General features: G+C 38.2%; 1 protein-coding gene and 1 long non-coding RNA gene across 3 annotated transcripts; both read right to left on the bottom strand.

Moving 5' to 3' along the window:
* Positions 1–635: 635 nt before the first annotated feature.
* LOC120519106 lies at positions 636–1,230 on the bottom strand. The gene is made up of 3 exons (XR_005631383.1): positions 1,155–1,230; positions 963–1,045; positions 636–869 (listed from the first exon to the last, which is right to left on the bottom strand). It is a non-coding gene; the product is annotated as an uncharacterized LOC120519106 (long non-coding RNA).
* Positions 1,231–6,074: 4,844 nt separating this feature from the next.
* wdr89 (WD repeat domain 89) lies at positions 6,075–13,462 on the bottom strand. Of its 2 annotated transcripts, none has more exons than XM_039742204.1 (2): positions 13,235–13,462; positions 6,075–8,058 (listed from the first exon to the last, which is right to left on the bottom strand). In XM_039742204.1, exon 2 carries the CDS (start codon positions 8,022–8,024, stop codon positions 6,867–6,869), a length of 1,158 nt encoding a protein of 385 aa, XP_039598138.1. In that variant the 5' UTR covers positions 8,025–8,058; positions 13,235–13,462; the 3' UTR covers positions 6,075–6,866. The 2 variants fall into 2 exon arrangements, with proteins under 2 accessions (XP_039598138.1, XP_039598139.1); XM_039742205.1 differs by lacking the exon at positions 13,235–13,462 and adding an exon at positions 12,510–13,169.
* Between the last annotated feature and the right edge of the window lie 3,046 nt (positions 13,463–16,508).

Raw genomic sequence — 16,508 nt, 5'->3', positions numbered from 1 at the left:
AAGGAAAGAGAAACAACAAAGGGAACTGAGTCAAGTTAATTAAAACTAGGTAATTAGCAGTAAAAACTGGTCACTAATGAAGAAGATGGTTAGAATGAAAACCTGCCACCACTGTGACCCTCTAGGATTGGAGTTCAACACCCATGCCCTAGATGACTTGAAGCTGTAATTGCTGCCTGTTTCTCATTCAGAGATACAGTACTTTTGAAAAGTACATAATATGATTGTTCGTTCTTTTTTTTTCCTCTTCTCTTAGGTTCGGTTATGACATGGTCCACCACAAGATTCTGCCTCCTTGACTTACCTCCTTCTCTTTGCCCTCCTCTTATGCTAATTGCCAGTCTTCCTCAGCCTTGTGCAGCATAGTTCCTTGCTATTTTTACCAATGAAACATGTTCACCTGGAATTCATTTTATTTGTACTTAACAGTCTGCATGGTGGGTAAACTATCAAGTTAACTAGTGTTGACATGAGATCATGGAGTGTGTTTAACCAACAGAGTGTGCTGAGCTGTTTTATTGCCATTGTTTCTAACTTGAACACAGGAGATTTCTTCTATGACAAGTTTGCCTAATAAAGAACATTGTTAAATGTCTTGGAAAGTTTCATTTATATTTGTGTGGAAGAAATGGAAATGTTCTTACAGTTTTGACAGATGTGTGTCTCTTTTTGCCATATTGACTTCTTTTTATAGCTCTTTATTTTTATGGTACAGCATTTTATATTATGGAACTGCCAGTCAAGATGAAAAGAGGAAGGCCAGAAAGGAGGTTTATGGTTGTGGTGGGGGCGGACATGAGGACTGTTGGTGTGGCACAAAACAATGTAAAAGACAGGGATAGGAGACAGATGATCCGCTGTGGTGACCCCTAAATGGGAGCAGCCAAAAGGAGGAAAAGATTTTAATGGCACCACTTTAAGTTCATACTTATAAAAATATTATATAATAATAAAATCTATACCTGTGGTGCAAGTGGTACTTCTGCTGCCTCGCAGTAAGGAGATCATGGGTGTCTTGTCCCAGGTCCTCCCTGCGTGGACAGCACTGTGAGTAGTGAGAAAAGCATTAGACTTCAGCAGAGCAAGAGGTCCATCTGGACAACAAAGACATAGAGAAGCATCATGAAGAAAACCTGGAATGGTGGTACACTTACCTTTACCTGACCATCTGATTCTTTCAGGGATTTCTTTTTAAGAAATTATTCAGTGTTATCTGGGAAAGAAACTGCGAAAGAACACCATGATCTTTAAATGGTATGTTCAAAAAGAGATCAAGAATTAACTTTTATTTCTGTTACTGAAGTCCTCAAAGGATTATTTACTATAAACACAATTATCCATTATAAGCAGTTTACTTAATCAAGAAGCAAGGCTGCTGCAAAATATTCGGTACCCAAAACTCTGGAATTACATATTTTAAAACTTGTGTGTGATTCAAAATCGTTCAGTTCGATGAAGATGCCTAATAGAAGTTGCCTCCCAGAAATCAAAGGAAACAGACATAATAGAGGTTCCTGTTACTCAACACAAAAAGAGGAACAGCAGCCTAGTTGAGAACATAGGGCAGTAGAAGATTCCAGACTGCAACAGTTCTCAAGTCCACCCCTGCTATCTGTCATCATAAAATCATCCTATGTGAACTTAAAATATGAGCAATATAGTAACTCAATAAAACAATATACTTTGTCACATTCAGGAAAGATTAACTGGAGAAATTAAGAAATGATATTTATATTTTTAATTAAACACTTACAAATGTGTTTAACCTGGAGCATATAAATACTATATATTGCATACAAATGAGACAAAAAGAAAAGTCAATACAAGAAAAGCAAATTATACTTAATATGCATCTGAAGAATAAAATAATTACAATAATTTATCCTCCCATTCAGCACAATGGCACAGTAAATAGGACTGCTGCCACATTACTTTAGTGTGCCATGGGCTGGTACCTCTTTCAGGGCTGGCTCCTCTGTTGTTCTCATTGCTGCAAGGATATGATTGCACCTTTCACTCTGCAATTCTGTACTGGAATAAAACACATTAACAAAATGGATGGACAGCATTTATTTTGACATGTTTTTATATCATTACAGACTACACTAAAATGCAATTAATACAAGCAAAAATAAGCACTGACAATGATCAAGTAGGGAACCAAACATTTACATCAGTTTTTTTCTTGAAAAATCCACTGACTTGACTGAAGAATCTCCTGCTAGTGATCACAATGTACAGTGCCATTTGTAATGGTATGTCATTTAGGGATTATTTTAGAAACCAGAGACCATGAAAGTAGCGCTCCATGCTTGATCCTTGCAAAGCAGTACAACTACAACATGCCCTGTGTGTTGGTCATCTAGTTCTACTGTTATCTGCTTACAGGTTATTGTTCCAGAACTCCTGTGAATAACCAGGTGCATTTTGGCAAATTTAAGGTGCTCTTATTAGTGAACAAGTTCAACTAGCCCTGTGTTAGGTGTTGTTAAGGAGTCATAATCTGTGTTTAGGTGGATAGGGTGTGTACACGGTTTGTTTTTTGTTTTAGCAAGAGTACTACGCTAAAGCAGGCCAATCATAACTAACTTGAAGAGCTCCACTCGGCTCATGACAATACAAATACAATATATTGAAATCACACATTTAACACATGAACGAGAATGTTAACATTGTCATAAAAAAAAACAATTTTAGTTTGTTTTCTGTCAAATTTGTATGTACTATTTATTTTTACTTTAAATGTCAAATGTCAAAATATGTGATTTTAGCCAGGGTTCTTAGAACCTTTGCATGGAACTATATAGTGAGATGGAAATATGTCGACATTGGTACTGTATTAACAATGCATAGTCAGTAGGCACATTCATATACTCCATTTTTATTTTCAAGCATGCTCCTAACACACAATGGAAAACAAAAGAACACCTATAAATAGGCTCTGTGTATTCAAACTGGTTTGCACAGCACTTACTCCTTTCGGTCAGGTACGTTGACTTTATCTGTCTGTCATTCACAGTGCTTATTAAAGGTTTTTTACATTAATCAACAGAAAAAGACTCTTTAATGTCAATATGAAAACAGATCTGTTCAGAGTGGTCTAAATTAAATACAAATATAAAACGCAAAATAATTATCACTTAAATGTGACACTCCTCAATAATCACCGGTGCAACCAATTGTTTTAAGAAGAATAATGGGGTTATCTGGGGATTCCACTTATCTGAAAGGACCAACTTATGACAAGTCAGCGTGATGGCCTAACATACACAATGAAGACAAAATACGGGACGGACATAAGAAAATCTCCAAGTCACTGAATATCCTTTAGAGTCTAGTTAAATTAGTCATGAAGAAATAGGAGTATGGCATAGCTGTAAATTTGCCTAAGGAAGACCATCTAAAAAAACTGAATGATTATGTTAGAAGACTTGTAATGGAGGCCACCTAAAGAACCCTAAGAACTCTAAAGGAGTGAAAATTACACTCGCTAGCTTAGTCTGGAGAGACTGTGCAGACAACAACTGTTGCTCGGGTGCTTATTGGAAAGTAGAAAGGAGATCTCTAATATTAAAAAAATATGTACAACTTCTCAGTTAAAATTTTCCAAATGGCACATGGGTTCTGTGGCCTGATGAGGCCAAAATTGAGCTTTTTTGGCCAAGAAGCCTAAATGCCATGTTAGATTAGAGCACATTTTCAAAAGCACATACTTCACTGCAGTAGGCCCTGCGGTATGCAAGACACCTGCACATTGGGAGATGATTTCCTTGGCAACAACTCCAAGAATATGGCCACAACTACACAGGGATGGCTGAAAACAACAATGTGAATGTCCTGGAGTGAACGAGTCAGAGTCTAGAACTCAGTCTGAAGGAGAATGTGTGGCTGGATGTGAAAAAGGCTGTTGACTCAGACTATCCACAACACCTGACCGAGCTTGAGCAGTTTTACAAAGAAGAATGGGGAATACGGCAGGGTCCAGATGTGCACAGCTGATAGAGAGACCTGAGCACGCCGACTTAAGCTTGTCATGGCTGCCAAAGATGCATCTACTGAATACTGACATCAGGGCCAGGAATACTTACGCAAGCAATTATTTTGTATTTTATATTTATTACTAATTTACATCACTTTCCAGAAATCTGGTTTCACAGTGATATTAAAGTCTTTTTCTGTTTATCAATATAAAAAAAAAATTAAACCCACCATGATTCAATGTTCTATAATAATAAAATGGGAAATCTTCCAAAGGAGGTGAATACTTTTTAGGGGAATTGCAGGTTTCCACAAAACTTGTTTCCCTTACCATCATTGGTACTTCTTTTTCAGCACTATCTGTCTCTATTTTGATCATATTTCCAAAAAAAAGTCTTCAGTATTCAGTCCAATTTGGATCAAATATTTAATACATAAATAGGGTGCAGCTACTGTATCTGTTATCAATGTGACAAAATGTGCTGCAACATCTAGAATAAAATTACAGTATCTATTACAGAGTTCGTATTGCTTTGAATGACTGCTTGTCTCTTATTGCACAACCTACGCAAATTAAATATATATATGGATTAAAATTATTTTATAGAAAACATTTGGATAAAATTGTAAGTGGCTTCAAGCTTTGAGGAAAGTTTTTTTTTTTTTTAGTTACAAATGATAAAAAGTATCATGCATTTATGAGTAGGTGACTTATACTTTAATGGACTACTTTAAAATAATTTTAATTTCCCCAATAAGCAAGCTTCATAATCCAGCCACAGGGGATTCACAAACCAGTGTGTTTCTTTGTGCCAGTGCCAGTGCCAAGCCCGGATAAATGGGGAGGGTTACATCAGGAAGGGCATCCGGTGTAAAATTTTGGCAAACTTCCATGCCGGATCGGTTGAGTCCCGGGTTAACAAAGACCACCACCAGTAATGTTAGCCAACAGGGTGCTGGCGGAAATTGGGCTACTGTTGGCCGAAGAAGAAGGAGAAGAGGCAGGAGGAGAGGAGGAAAGTAAAGAGAGTGGAACTGAGGGTAGGAACTTGGAATGTTGGCAGTATGACTGGTAAGGGGAGAGAGCTAGCAGCTATGATGGAGAGAAGGAAGGTTGATATATTGTGTGTGCAAGAGACTAAAGGGAAGGGGAGTAAGGCCAGGTGGATTCAAATTGTTCTATCATGGTGTGGATGGGAGGAGAAATTGGGTATGTCAAGAGTGTTTTGGAGGTGAAAAGAATGTCAGGCAGAGTAATGATTATGAAACTGGAAATTGGAGGGGTGAGAGGAGAGGAATGAAGGTCAGTAGGAACAAGACAGAATACATGTGTGTAAATGAGAGGGAAGTCAGTGGAATGGTGAGGATGCAGGAAGTAGAGTTGGCGAAGGTGGATGAGTTTAAATACTTGGGATCAACAGTACAGAGTAATGGGGATTGTGGAAGACAGGTGAAGAAGAGAGTGCAGGCAGGGTGGAATGGGTGGAGAAGAGTGTCAGGGGTGATTTGTGACAGACGGGTATCAGCAAGAGTGCAAGGAAAGGTCTACAGGATGGTAGTGAGACCAGCCATGTTATATGGGTTGGAGACAGTGGCACTGACCAGAAAGCAGGAGACAGAGCTGGAAGCAGCAGAGTTAAAGATAGGCAGAGTGGTGGCTCTGAGGCTAGGGATCTGCACTGGCAATCGGAAGGTTGCCGGTTCAAATCCCATAAATGCCAAAAGGGACTCTGCTCCGTTGGGCTCTTGAGCAAGGCCCTTAACCTGCAATTGCTGAGCGCTTTGAGTAGTGAGAAAAGCGCTATATAAATGCAAAGAATTATTGTTATTATGCTAAGATTTGCACTGGTTGTGACGAGGATGGATAGAATTAGAAATGAGTACATTAGAGGGTTAGCTCAAGTTGGACACTTCAGATACACAGTCAGAGAGGCAAGATTGCGTTGGTTTGGACATGTGCACAGGAGAGATGCTGTGTATATTGGGAGAAGGATGCTAAGGATAGAGCTGCCAGGGAAGAGGAAAAGAGGAAGGCCTAAGAGAAGGTTTATGGATGTGGTGAGAGAGGACATACAGGTGATGGGTGTAACAGAACAAGATGCAGAAGACAGAAAGTTATGGAAGAAGATGATCCGCTGTGGCAACCCCTAACGGGAGCAGCCGAAAGAAGTAGATTAAGAATAAGCAAGCTTTATCATATTACTATTATAGAGTACATACAAATCCAAGATCAGGTTGTAAACTGCATATTCTAACACAGTGATCAGTGTGCATATACTTCATGATTTCTGCTACTTAGGTAGTAACCTCAATTTATATAAACAAAGAAAGTCACTAAAAATGCATACACAAGGACTATAACACATAGCCATGCAGTCACCAATTACAGTTTATATGAAACAAACGAAATGTGTATTATCTCGAGGGATATTAGAAAGATGCAATCAGCTTTGTCTGGAGTCAGGCACTCTGGGAAAGCCTACCTAATTTACTCATACAAGATAAGTGGAACCTAAATAAATTGAAAGGGCATCCTTTCTAAATGAGCTGTGTAACACAGCCTGTTGTAATCATCACCACCACCAAAAGCTTAGGTTCCAATTAGTACATGATTTTAAACATACTTAAAACAGTATAGAAAATGCAGTTTGACTTTTAAATAAGCAAAGTATTACATTGGCAAGTACATCATTTTCTAATTTCATGTCAATATTCTGTAAGTAGCAAATGCCATATTTTAAAGTTGAAGTCCTCTGCCAGATCTCCAATAGCAAAAGCCCTTATTCAAGTTATATTTATTGCTTGATACTGAAAAATAAACATTTCGGATTTACAAAAAGGACATTTTGTTTTATTTAAATGTGTTGTTAATCATAATATAGCTCCTTTCATTTCCGTTTCTTGCAAAACATTTTGTTGTGCACTCTTGTTTTCTGTTGGACTGAAGAGGTACTCTTTAGAGATTCCTTCTTTGATACTGAAAGCTCCACAGCTCCTGGCCTCCAGAGAAACAGCTGTGCATCTTCTCCTCCCGTCAGGAGAGAATGATCTTGTTCATCCCAGTGAAGGCAGCGTACAACAGAAGAGTGTGCATTTTCCAAAGAGCACATGTGTTTTAAGCCATCTTTGCAGCACTCCAGAAGATGAATCTTTCCTGTATTTGTTCCACCCACAATGACTAACTTCTTGGCTTGTTCGTGGTACAGACCCCCAATTAGGTAATCTAAATGACTACCAGGAATTTTGGTGGACTCTCTGGCATCCTCAATTTTCAATAGTGTTATGGTTTCTTCTGTGTCTAGCTGGGCCAGGTCCCACAAAGCAAATGCTTCATCATGAGACAAGCAATAGATCTGATAAGTCTCTCCAGCCCAGTTGGTGAAGCTTACGGAGGAGTCCAAGTTGCATGTAGCCAGCAAAGCACTGTCCTCCGTGTCTTTTGCAACGTCAAAAACATTAACAAGCCCATCAACGGATCCAGAAAGTAGAAAATTTTTATTGCTGGGGTGAAAACAAATCTGTGTGATATCATCATTATGTGACTCCGAATAAACACCTAACAATGAACCACCTGGGGCGCACTCTTTACTAGAGGCCCGCACATCCCAGAATACCATATAACTGTCCTCAAGCACTTTATCAGTGCCTGCACAGATTATTTGATCTTCACAATTTATGTCAAAGCTAGTGAACACATGAGAAGGATGGCTCTTAAAGATGTGCACTGCTGACGCTCCAGGAGTGCGTACATCCCAGCACCTTATCGTACCATCTGAAGAGGCCGAGTACAGGAGATTACCAGAGGTTTGCGAAAACCTGACTCCACAAATTGGGCCAGAGTGTCCCAAGTACTGTCCAGTTTGTCTTAATGTCTGCTTGTTATACAGACACACGGAAAGATTAGAGCATGCAACGGCAACTGCCTGACTCCCATGTTCCACTGCTGTTGTCTGGCAGTCAACGTGCAACATGTATGTAGGATCTTCGGCACTTTTTGATCTTTTAGCAATTGATAAAGTTCCAAATTGTTTTTCAAAGTCCTCCATTATTCAGGCCGATGGTCCCTCCAAAAGCAGTTACCTTATAAAAATAAAACAGATGACATATGAAAAAAAACAACCAAAGGAGCAGTCAGCCTGTTAACTTTTGTTAATATCTGTATACTTGTTAAACTTCTTGCATCTGAAATCTTTTAAAGGTTAAATCCTTAAATGTATCACATTCAGAATTCATCAGGAAGCCACTGATTGGCTACTAAAGAAATAAATAAAAATTGCCACAGTTCTTTCTATTCCAAACTAAAGTATTTTATTTTACAGACTACAAACCTATCATCAAAATCTTTTTTCTGCATACTGTGGGTCAGAATGACACTCATATTTATTACAGAATGTGTTTTGCAACATCCTGCACCACCTCCTCCTCAGTCAAGACTCTCCCACTGACTGGGGTTCAACTGCTTTATTGTGTCATCTTTGCTCATTATTGATGCTTTTCTTTGTGTTAATATTAATATGTATTACATGCAGTATTCTTTGTTATTGAGTTTGTCTATGTATATGTGTCTGTGTTTCATTCCATGCGTTTTGTGGGTGGTTTTCTAAGAGGCAGGGCCACCTGCCCATCACAGCGAGGTAATGCCGTCAGCACTATAAAAGCAGAGTGTATTTCGTGGTACCTTGCAGTTCTCTGGGAATGTGCTCTGGAGTTGGGGAATTCTTGTCTATTTTGCTGTGCTTTGTGCTTTTTATGATCTTTCTGCATTTTTGACCTTGTGCTCTGTTTTTTAATTTCTCCATTAAATGAGTCTATTGAGACTTTGTTTGCTATTGGATTGCCTTTGTTACAGACAACTCATTTTGCCTTTTGTGCTCTACAGAGTTTCCTTTTGTTATAGAGCATTTTGAAGGTACCAGTGGAACCTTGGGTCACGAACATCTCAGAACACGTACAAATCAGGTTGTGACTAAAAAGTTTGCCAAGCTTTTGCATCTGTTCACGACCACACACTCGAGCCAGTTTCCCTTCCAGTTCGTACGCGCCGATGATTTCCGCACATGTTCAGTCTCTCCCTGTGCATTCGCTGTGAACTCTTTGTGCTCTATTTCGTTTCTCTTCCGGTTTGTACGCGCCGGTGATTTACGCACGTGTTCAGTCTCTCCACAGTACATTGTTCTCGGTCAGGCGTGCATCGTGCAGAGGGACTTTACCTCAAAACTGTAATCTCCTCTCCACCCAGTTCCTCCTCACTTCCTTCATGCCAGAACTTGACTCCTGCAATGTTACTTTTCTTGGTGGTTTATGGTTAGTTTTTGTATAAATTACAGATTTTTCAAACGTTCATTTTTTTCCCTGCGCTTAAAACTCATTAAAAAAAAAAGCGCTTCGTAAGGCTGTAGCGTGAACTCTTGCAATGTTAGTGTTCTCTGTTCAAGGTTTACTCAGTGTTATTCAATGTTTTTACATTTAGTTTACTATTACACTGTGAATCCTATGGTATAATTAACTATTTTTGTGCTTAAAAATCTTTAACAAATATATATTTACATAAATGTCATACGGTCCGGAATGGATTAATTGTATTTACATACAATCCTATGGGGGAAATTACTTTGGGTCACGACAAAATTGGGTTGCGACCAGAGTTTTGGAACCAATTATGGTCGTAACCCGAGGTTCCACTGTACAAGTATTTTATTTTATAAAGATCCTGTGTTTGATCTTATATCTAGTCGGGGTTGTGGGCATTTCTAAATGTGCTTTTGGGACTCTGTGTCATAACATCAGAACCTTTTTTTTCCAAGTCTTCTTTTACTCTATCCATCCATTTCTGCTTCGGCCTCCCCTGCTTTCTCTCCTCCTATGCTTCCATTATCATGATTCTTTTATCCCAATACGTAGTCTCTCCTCCTCACATGTTCATACCACTTTAATCTACTTTGCTGTACTTTCTCCGATATCTCTCCTACAATTGTTATGCCTGTGAATCTCTCAATTTTTATTCTGTTCTTGACTGTAACTCCACACATCCATCTCAACATTCTCATTTATGCCACATCCAATGTGTTCTCCTATCCTCCCTTTACAGCTCCATACATCACTGTTGGTCATACTACCATCCTAAAAACCATACTTTAAACCCTCATCTTGATTCTTTGATAGTATAACACTCCTGATGCCTTCTTCCAATTGTTCCATCCACATTGCACCCTATGGGTTATCTCTACATCCAGTTCTCCAACTTGGGCTACCTCAGATCCTAGGTATTTAATCTCATCTCTTCTTTTCAATGTCTCTTCCTGCATGCTAACGTTTAAAGCCTGATAATAATTAAAAATCAAATATTCTTTCTGTTTCCAATTTATCTTCAACCCTCTAATTTCCAAAGTCCAGTGAAGTCCAGTCCATGAAACAGTAATTCACTGCTCAAAAATACAGGTCTGTCTTTACAATAAACTATAGTTGAACTCTAAGTTTCCAGCATGCTAAACATATTGATGTGTTAAATCATCCAAATTATATGTTGAATGACTCCATTACAATACTGTAACAGTATTAAATGTTCAAACCTGTTTACATCATTGACCTAACAGAGAAAGGAGAACCTCTTTAGCTCAGCTAGTTAGGTCATTAATTTGGTCAATGTGCAAAGACACTGCAAACACTATGCCATGGATGTGAGCTCATTTAAAGGATGAAGAGAGATAAGCACTAAGGGTTACAGAATGGTTTCAGAAGTGGGGATACATTTTACATTTTAACAACAAATTTAAGGTATATCAAGAATAAATGTGTTTGAAAAGTGAAACCGTCATGATATTATAGTATACAGTATACCTACAGCACATATAATAGCTGCTTCTCTGCACCGTCAGATTGCTTGTCACTTACTATCAGCATTTGGACACAATCAAGGGAGAAAACTGCAAGGATACAGCAAACGAAAGTTAAGAATTTCAGCTATGACATAAACACACATTTCTGAATTTCTTCTAAATATAAAATATCAGAGTGCTACATTTTTCTGATTGCAGAAAAAAGGCAGCAGCTAGCTAATTACACAATTACATCAGTCCAAAGTCAGGCTGATCCACATATCAGTAAAACTGGTTGGAATGCAAACGTGCAGACACAGTGATAACCAAGGACTGAACTTGAACCACTAGTCGAAACAGTGTTTGTTCAGCTGAAATACTGCTAACTACAAGCAATTTCACCCACAAAATACAAAAAAGGGTGTACCGATAAAAAACAAGATTTAAACGTTTTGAAAATAATGAAATATGATTTTCAAACACATCCCCACCTCACCCCAAAAAAGGACCACAGATCCTTTAGAGGGTTGTTTTCTCCAGAAATCCTGAACTAGAGTTTTGTTTTCATCTCTGATATTGTCAAGTGATCATTCCTTTTGCCAGTTGAATCTATCTATCTAGGTTTATTCTGATATATTTAATCAATTTATGGATCTTGCACCTAATGCTGCAAATCTACAATTGGGTTTACAGAATGGATGGATTTATGACTTTCTTGTATTACTGTCTATTTAGCTTGTGTGTTATATTGGTTAATCTGATAACACATCATAAGGGTATCTTCATTGAAATGTACTATAGAAGCGTAAAATTAATTGAGCTGATCTGCCTCCCACTGCAATCACAATACAATACGACACATAAACATACATTTCAAATACAGGATTTACTATACTAGACAAAGCTGAAGAAATGCATACAATGGCTATTATACTTTGTAGAACACAAATATAGAAAGCTCACAGCCAAATGAAAATGCTAAGTACATGGAAAAAGTACCCAACTGTGCAAAAAAATTATCACAAACCTAAATGAAAATATTGCAATCAACACCCATACACATGTACACCATATTATACAAAGTGAAGGATTTGAGCAATGTACACATAAACCTAAAGCACAAAATGAAATATTCCTCAAGTATGTTTACAGTATTTACAATTCTAAAATCGGTACTACTCTTATATACTGGAGTTAATAAAAAATTTTTTTTTTTTTTAAATGTTATAACGCAAAGTGTATTTCAACCACAAAAAATATCTGTCTATGCTTGTCCAAACTATGTGAAAACCGCGTTATACAGGAAAAGGTTAGTTTAATAAATTACAGCAACAAAAATAATACATTTATATAGTGCTTTTCTAAACTAATCAAATCACTTTACACAGAGAGTGGGGAACCACTTCAGTCACCATCAATGTGTAACATCCATTTGGATGACTCGACGGCAGCCATTCTCTTAGCTATTAGGCGGTGAAGGTGAAAAAGAAAGGCAAATGAAGACAGGGAATGAGTACAGGCCAGAATGACCAGGCAGTATTTAAAATATAATCAGGACACTGGGGTACACCCTACTCTTTTTGAAAGACACCCAGGAACCCTTTATGACCACAGAGAGTCGTACCTAAACTGTACGGCAAACTGTCCCCCGTCACTGTACTGGGGCACTGGGATCCACACACAGCCCACAGGGGTAATACCCCGTGCTCGACTTACCAACAGCAGCCCAAGCCTTAGTACTGTCTGGGTCCAAACATGCTTGGCTTCCGGTGGATTACGTGTACTGAATTGAAGGTCGTGATTTATTTTGTCATTTGGCTACAACACTGGATTTATATTAGAATGTTATTGTCACTAGCATGCGATAAATAGATTTCGCTTAGTTAATCAATCCATCCAATTTAACTGAATTGACTAGCCACCCACTCAGGTTTCTTTTTATAACCACAAAGTGGTTAGGTATAGATAGCAAACAGTCTAATATGCCCGTTTTGGAGATGTGGGAAGAAACGCCGAATAGCCAGAGTGACAACAGCTGTACACGAAATTCCACGCAGATAGCAGACAGGTTAGACGCTGAACCCAAATTCTTTCAAGTCCCATCAAGTGACATCAGTGCTAGCCACAGAGCTATGGACCTGTTATTGAATCGTTTATAAACAAATTTCAATCGATGGATGTGGTGGTATCTCGTATTAGCCTTTTAAAATTTTATCTATAAAGTCAAAAGACTGAACTGAAGCGTTAATAAACTAAAACAATCTGAAACTGTTAAGTCAACCAGAACAGACTTTCAAAATAACTAACTATCTGATGTTATTAATATAAAATGATGCTATCACTTTGTAAAAAGTACACAATTATTATTATTTTATTCGAATATGTACAGCAACCATCTGCTTAATGTAACAAATGATAACTTCACAATCTTATTTACCTACCAGATCTCCAAAACGTGCACGGGGGGTACTCTGGGCTGCCTAAACCCGCCTCTAAGCAACACGAATCAATTGACCGTCAAGAAACCGCACTGATACACTAAGCGTTCCTAACAGACTCAAAACATTTTGAGTCGTCAGTTAAATAGTGTTATCGAGATTTTCTTATGTTCTTTATTAATGCTAATAAAGAACGTGCTTAAGCAGCATTATGCTAGTGTTTAATTTGATTACTTCTAGTTTAATAGCTTTGTACACAATTGTGTATCCGGACGGGTGAATGTAGGCGATGCACAGAGTAAGAAGTCACGAGGTACATACTCTCGCGACATAAAAGTGGACCAACTGCGATTTGATCCTTTTTCAAATTTGTCTAATAGCCTTGATATGAAGTCAATAAAAGGAAAAGACGCGTTTTAAAATTGTTGTTTAGTTTGCCGGAATAGTTTTTCTTTTATGAGGTGTCTTTGAAACTTCCATGTAATCTTTTTTATGACATTACTGAATTTATTTTAATACTCTGTAATTGAGTCGTGCGCTTTCCTCTATCAAGCAAATTCCGATGTAATGAATGCTTGGGTGGACGGTCTTTCCAGTGTGGCATAATATTCATTAAAAACGGAATTTTCAATCCTATTACGTTAGATTTATTCAAATAAGAATCAAAACAATAAGTATCTGTAATTGAGTAATCATCATTAAATGAAGATAATTATTAAACTTTAGCTTGCTTTACCGATGTTGTGAACGAGGAGTCCGATTAGAAAATCGAAGAATGGATGAGTTATGTTTATTTGGAAAAAACATAAGAATTATTTGTAAGCAGTTAAGATATTGGCACCGTGACCCTCACATGCTTTTTGTCACTTCTTGTTTTTTGTGATATTTCATTATTAAAGTGTTTGGGGTTGCTTAATATGAATATTATAAATAGCCTGCACAGTTTGTGAGTTGTGATCCGTGCATGCCTGTCATCACAAGATGAGTAAGACAAAGGAAATGTAATGTTTATCACTGCTGTATCACTTTTTTCTTGTGTGTTTGAATTTCTCATTCCCCCAGACTGAGAACTTTTTGAGTTGTTTTTCTTTGAAGAATATTGTGCTTTTATTAAATACGTTTTATCAATAGCCATAGGTCCCCTTTTGAAATTCTTCTGATGAAGTCTGCTCATACAGTTTACATGAGAGCCTGCTGGAGTCATGTAGCATAAATAGTCATTGAACAGTCTGTATTTCTGAGCTTTTTTACTCATTATGAGTAGATTCTTTTCAACTAATAGGTTTGTTGTCTTTGCATTGTGGACCAGTGACTGTCTGTATTACAGTGGTGTGAAAAACTATTTGCCCCCTTCCCGATTTCTTATTCTTTTGCATGTTTGTCAAACAAAATGTTTCTGATCATCAAACACATTTAACCATTAGTCAAATATAACACAAGTAAACACAAAATGTAGTTTTTAAATGATGGTTTTTATTATTTAGGGAGAAAAAAAAATCCAAACCTACATGGCCCTGTGTGAAAAGTAATTGCCCCCTGAACCTAATAACTGGTTGGGCCACCCTTAGCAGCAATAACTGCAATCAAGCGTTTGCGATAACTTGCAATGAGTCTTTTACAGCGCTCTGGAGGAATTTTGGCCCACTCATCTTTGCAGAATTGTTGTAATTCAGCTTTATTTGAGGGTTTTCTAGCATGAACCGCCTTTTTAAGGTCATGCCATAGCATCTCAATTGGATTCAGGTCAGGACTTTGACTAGGCCACTCCAAAGTCTTCATTTTGTTTTTCTTCAGCCATTCAGAGGTGGATTTGCTGGTGTGTTTTGGGTCATTGTCCTGTTGCAGCACACAAGATCGCTTCAGCTTGAGTTGACGAACAGATGGCCGGACATTCTCCTTCAGGATTTTTGGTAGACAGTAGAATTCATTGTTCCATCTATCACAGCAAGCCTTCCAGGTCCTGAAGCAGCAAATCAACCCCAGACCATCACACTACCACCACCATATTTTACTGTTGGTATGATGTTCTTTTCTGAAATGCTGTGTTCCTTTTACGCCAGATGTAACGGACATTTGCCTTCCAAAAGTTCAACTTTTGTCTCATCAGTCCACAAGGTATTTTCCCAAAAGTCTTGTCAATCATTGAGATGTTTCTTAGCAAAATTGAGACGAGCCCTAATGTTCTTTTTGCTTAACAGTGGTTTGCGTCTTGGAAATCTGCCATGCAGGCCGTTTTGCCCAGTCTCTTTCTTATGGTGGAGTCGTGAACACTGACCTTAATTGAGGCAAGTGAGGCCTGCAGTTCTTTAGACGTTGTCCTGGGGTCTTTTGTGACCTCTCAGATGAGTTGTCTCTGCGCTCTTGGGGTAATTTTGGTTGGCGGCCACTTCTGGGAAGGTTCACCACTGTTCCATGTTTTTGCCATTTGTGGATAATGGCTCTCACTGTGGTTCGCTGGAGTCCCAAAGCTTTAGAAATGGCTTTATAACCTTTACCAGACTGATAGATCTCAACTACTTCTGTTCTCATTTGTTCCTGAATTTCTTTGGATCTTGGCATGATGTCCAGCTTTTGAGGTGCTTTTGGTCTACTTCTCTGTGTCAGGCAGCTCCTATTTAAGTGATTTCTTGATTGAAACAGGTGTGGCAGTAATCAGGCCTGGGGGTGGCTACGGAAATTGAATTCAGGTGGGATACACCACAGTTAGGGGATTTTTTAACAAGGGGGCAATTACTTTTTCACACAGGGCCATGTAGGTTTGGATTTTTTCTCCCTAAATAATAAAAACCATCATTTAAAAACTGCATTTTGTGTTTACTTGTGTTATATTTGACTAATGGTTAAATGTGTTTGATGATCAGAAACATTTTGTGTGACAAACATGCAAAAGAATAAGAAATCAGGAAGGGGGCAAATAGTTTTTCACACCACTGTATATCTGCACCTTCTCCTCTAGTCTTTTCTTTGGATTTTCTGATTTTTAGCACATCTGTTCATGTGCAGGTCATATTGATCAGGAGGTGTGTGCGCTTGCTCTCTGATGAACTATGCCCTGCTGGGTGCCTACTTCTCATAGGGTAGGTTGTGACCCTAGTTTCCACTGAGTGTTTTTTTGAAAATGGAGCTGTGTGTATATATAGCTCCTTGTATGTACACCCTAATTATATTTTTTGTACTTGACATATTTGGATTTTTCCTTCGTGTGTGTTTGTGATTTTAATACTCCTTTGCCTACTTGATGTATCTGTGTCGTTTTACCTTTTGGCTGTGAATATTT

Source organism: Polypterus senegalus, chromosome 18 (genome assembly GCF_016835505.1).
Source record: "Polypterus senegalus isolate Bchr_013 chromosome 18, ASM1683550v1, whole genome shotgun sequence".
Lineage (NCBI taxonomy): Eukaryota > Metazoa > Chordata > Cladistia > Polypteriformes > Polypteridae > Polypterus > Polypterus senegalus.
The sequence above is the reverse complement of the archived record's forward strand: the minus strand, read 5'-3'. Positions and strand labels throughout refer to the sequence as shown.

Excerpts from the sequence above, each read along its gene's own strand:
- wdr89 (XM_039742204.1), bottom strand. The coding sequence starts at position 8,024 with ATGGAGGACTTTGAAAAACAATTTGGAACTTTATCAATTGCTAAAAGA.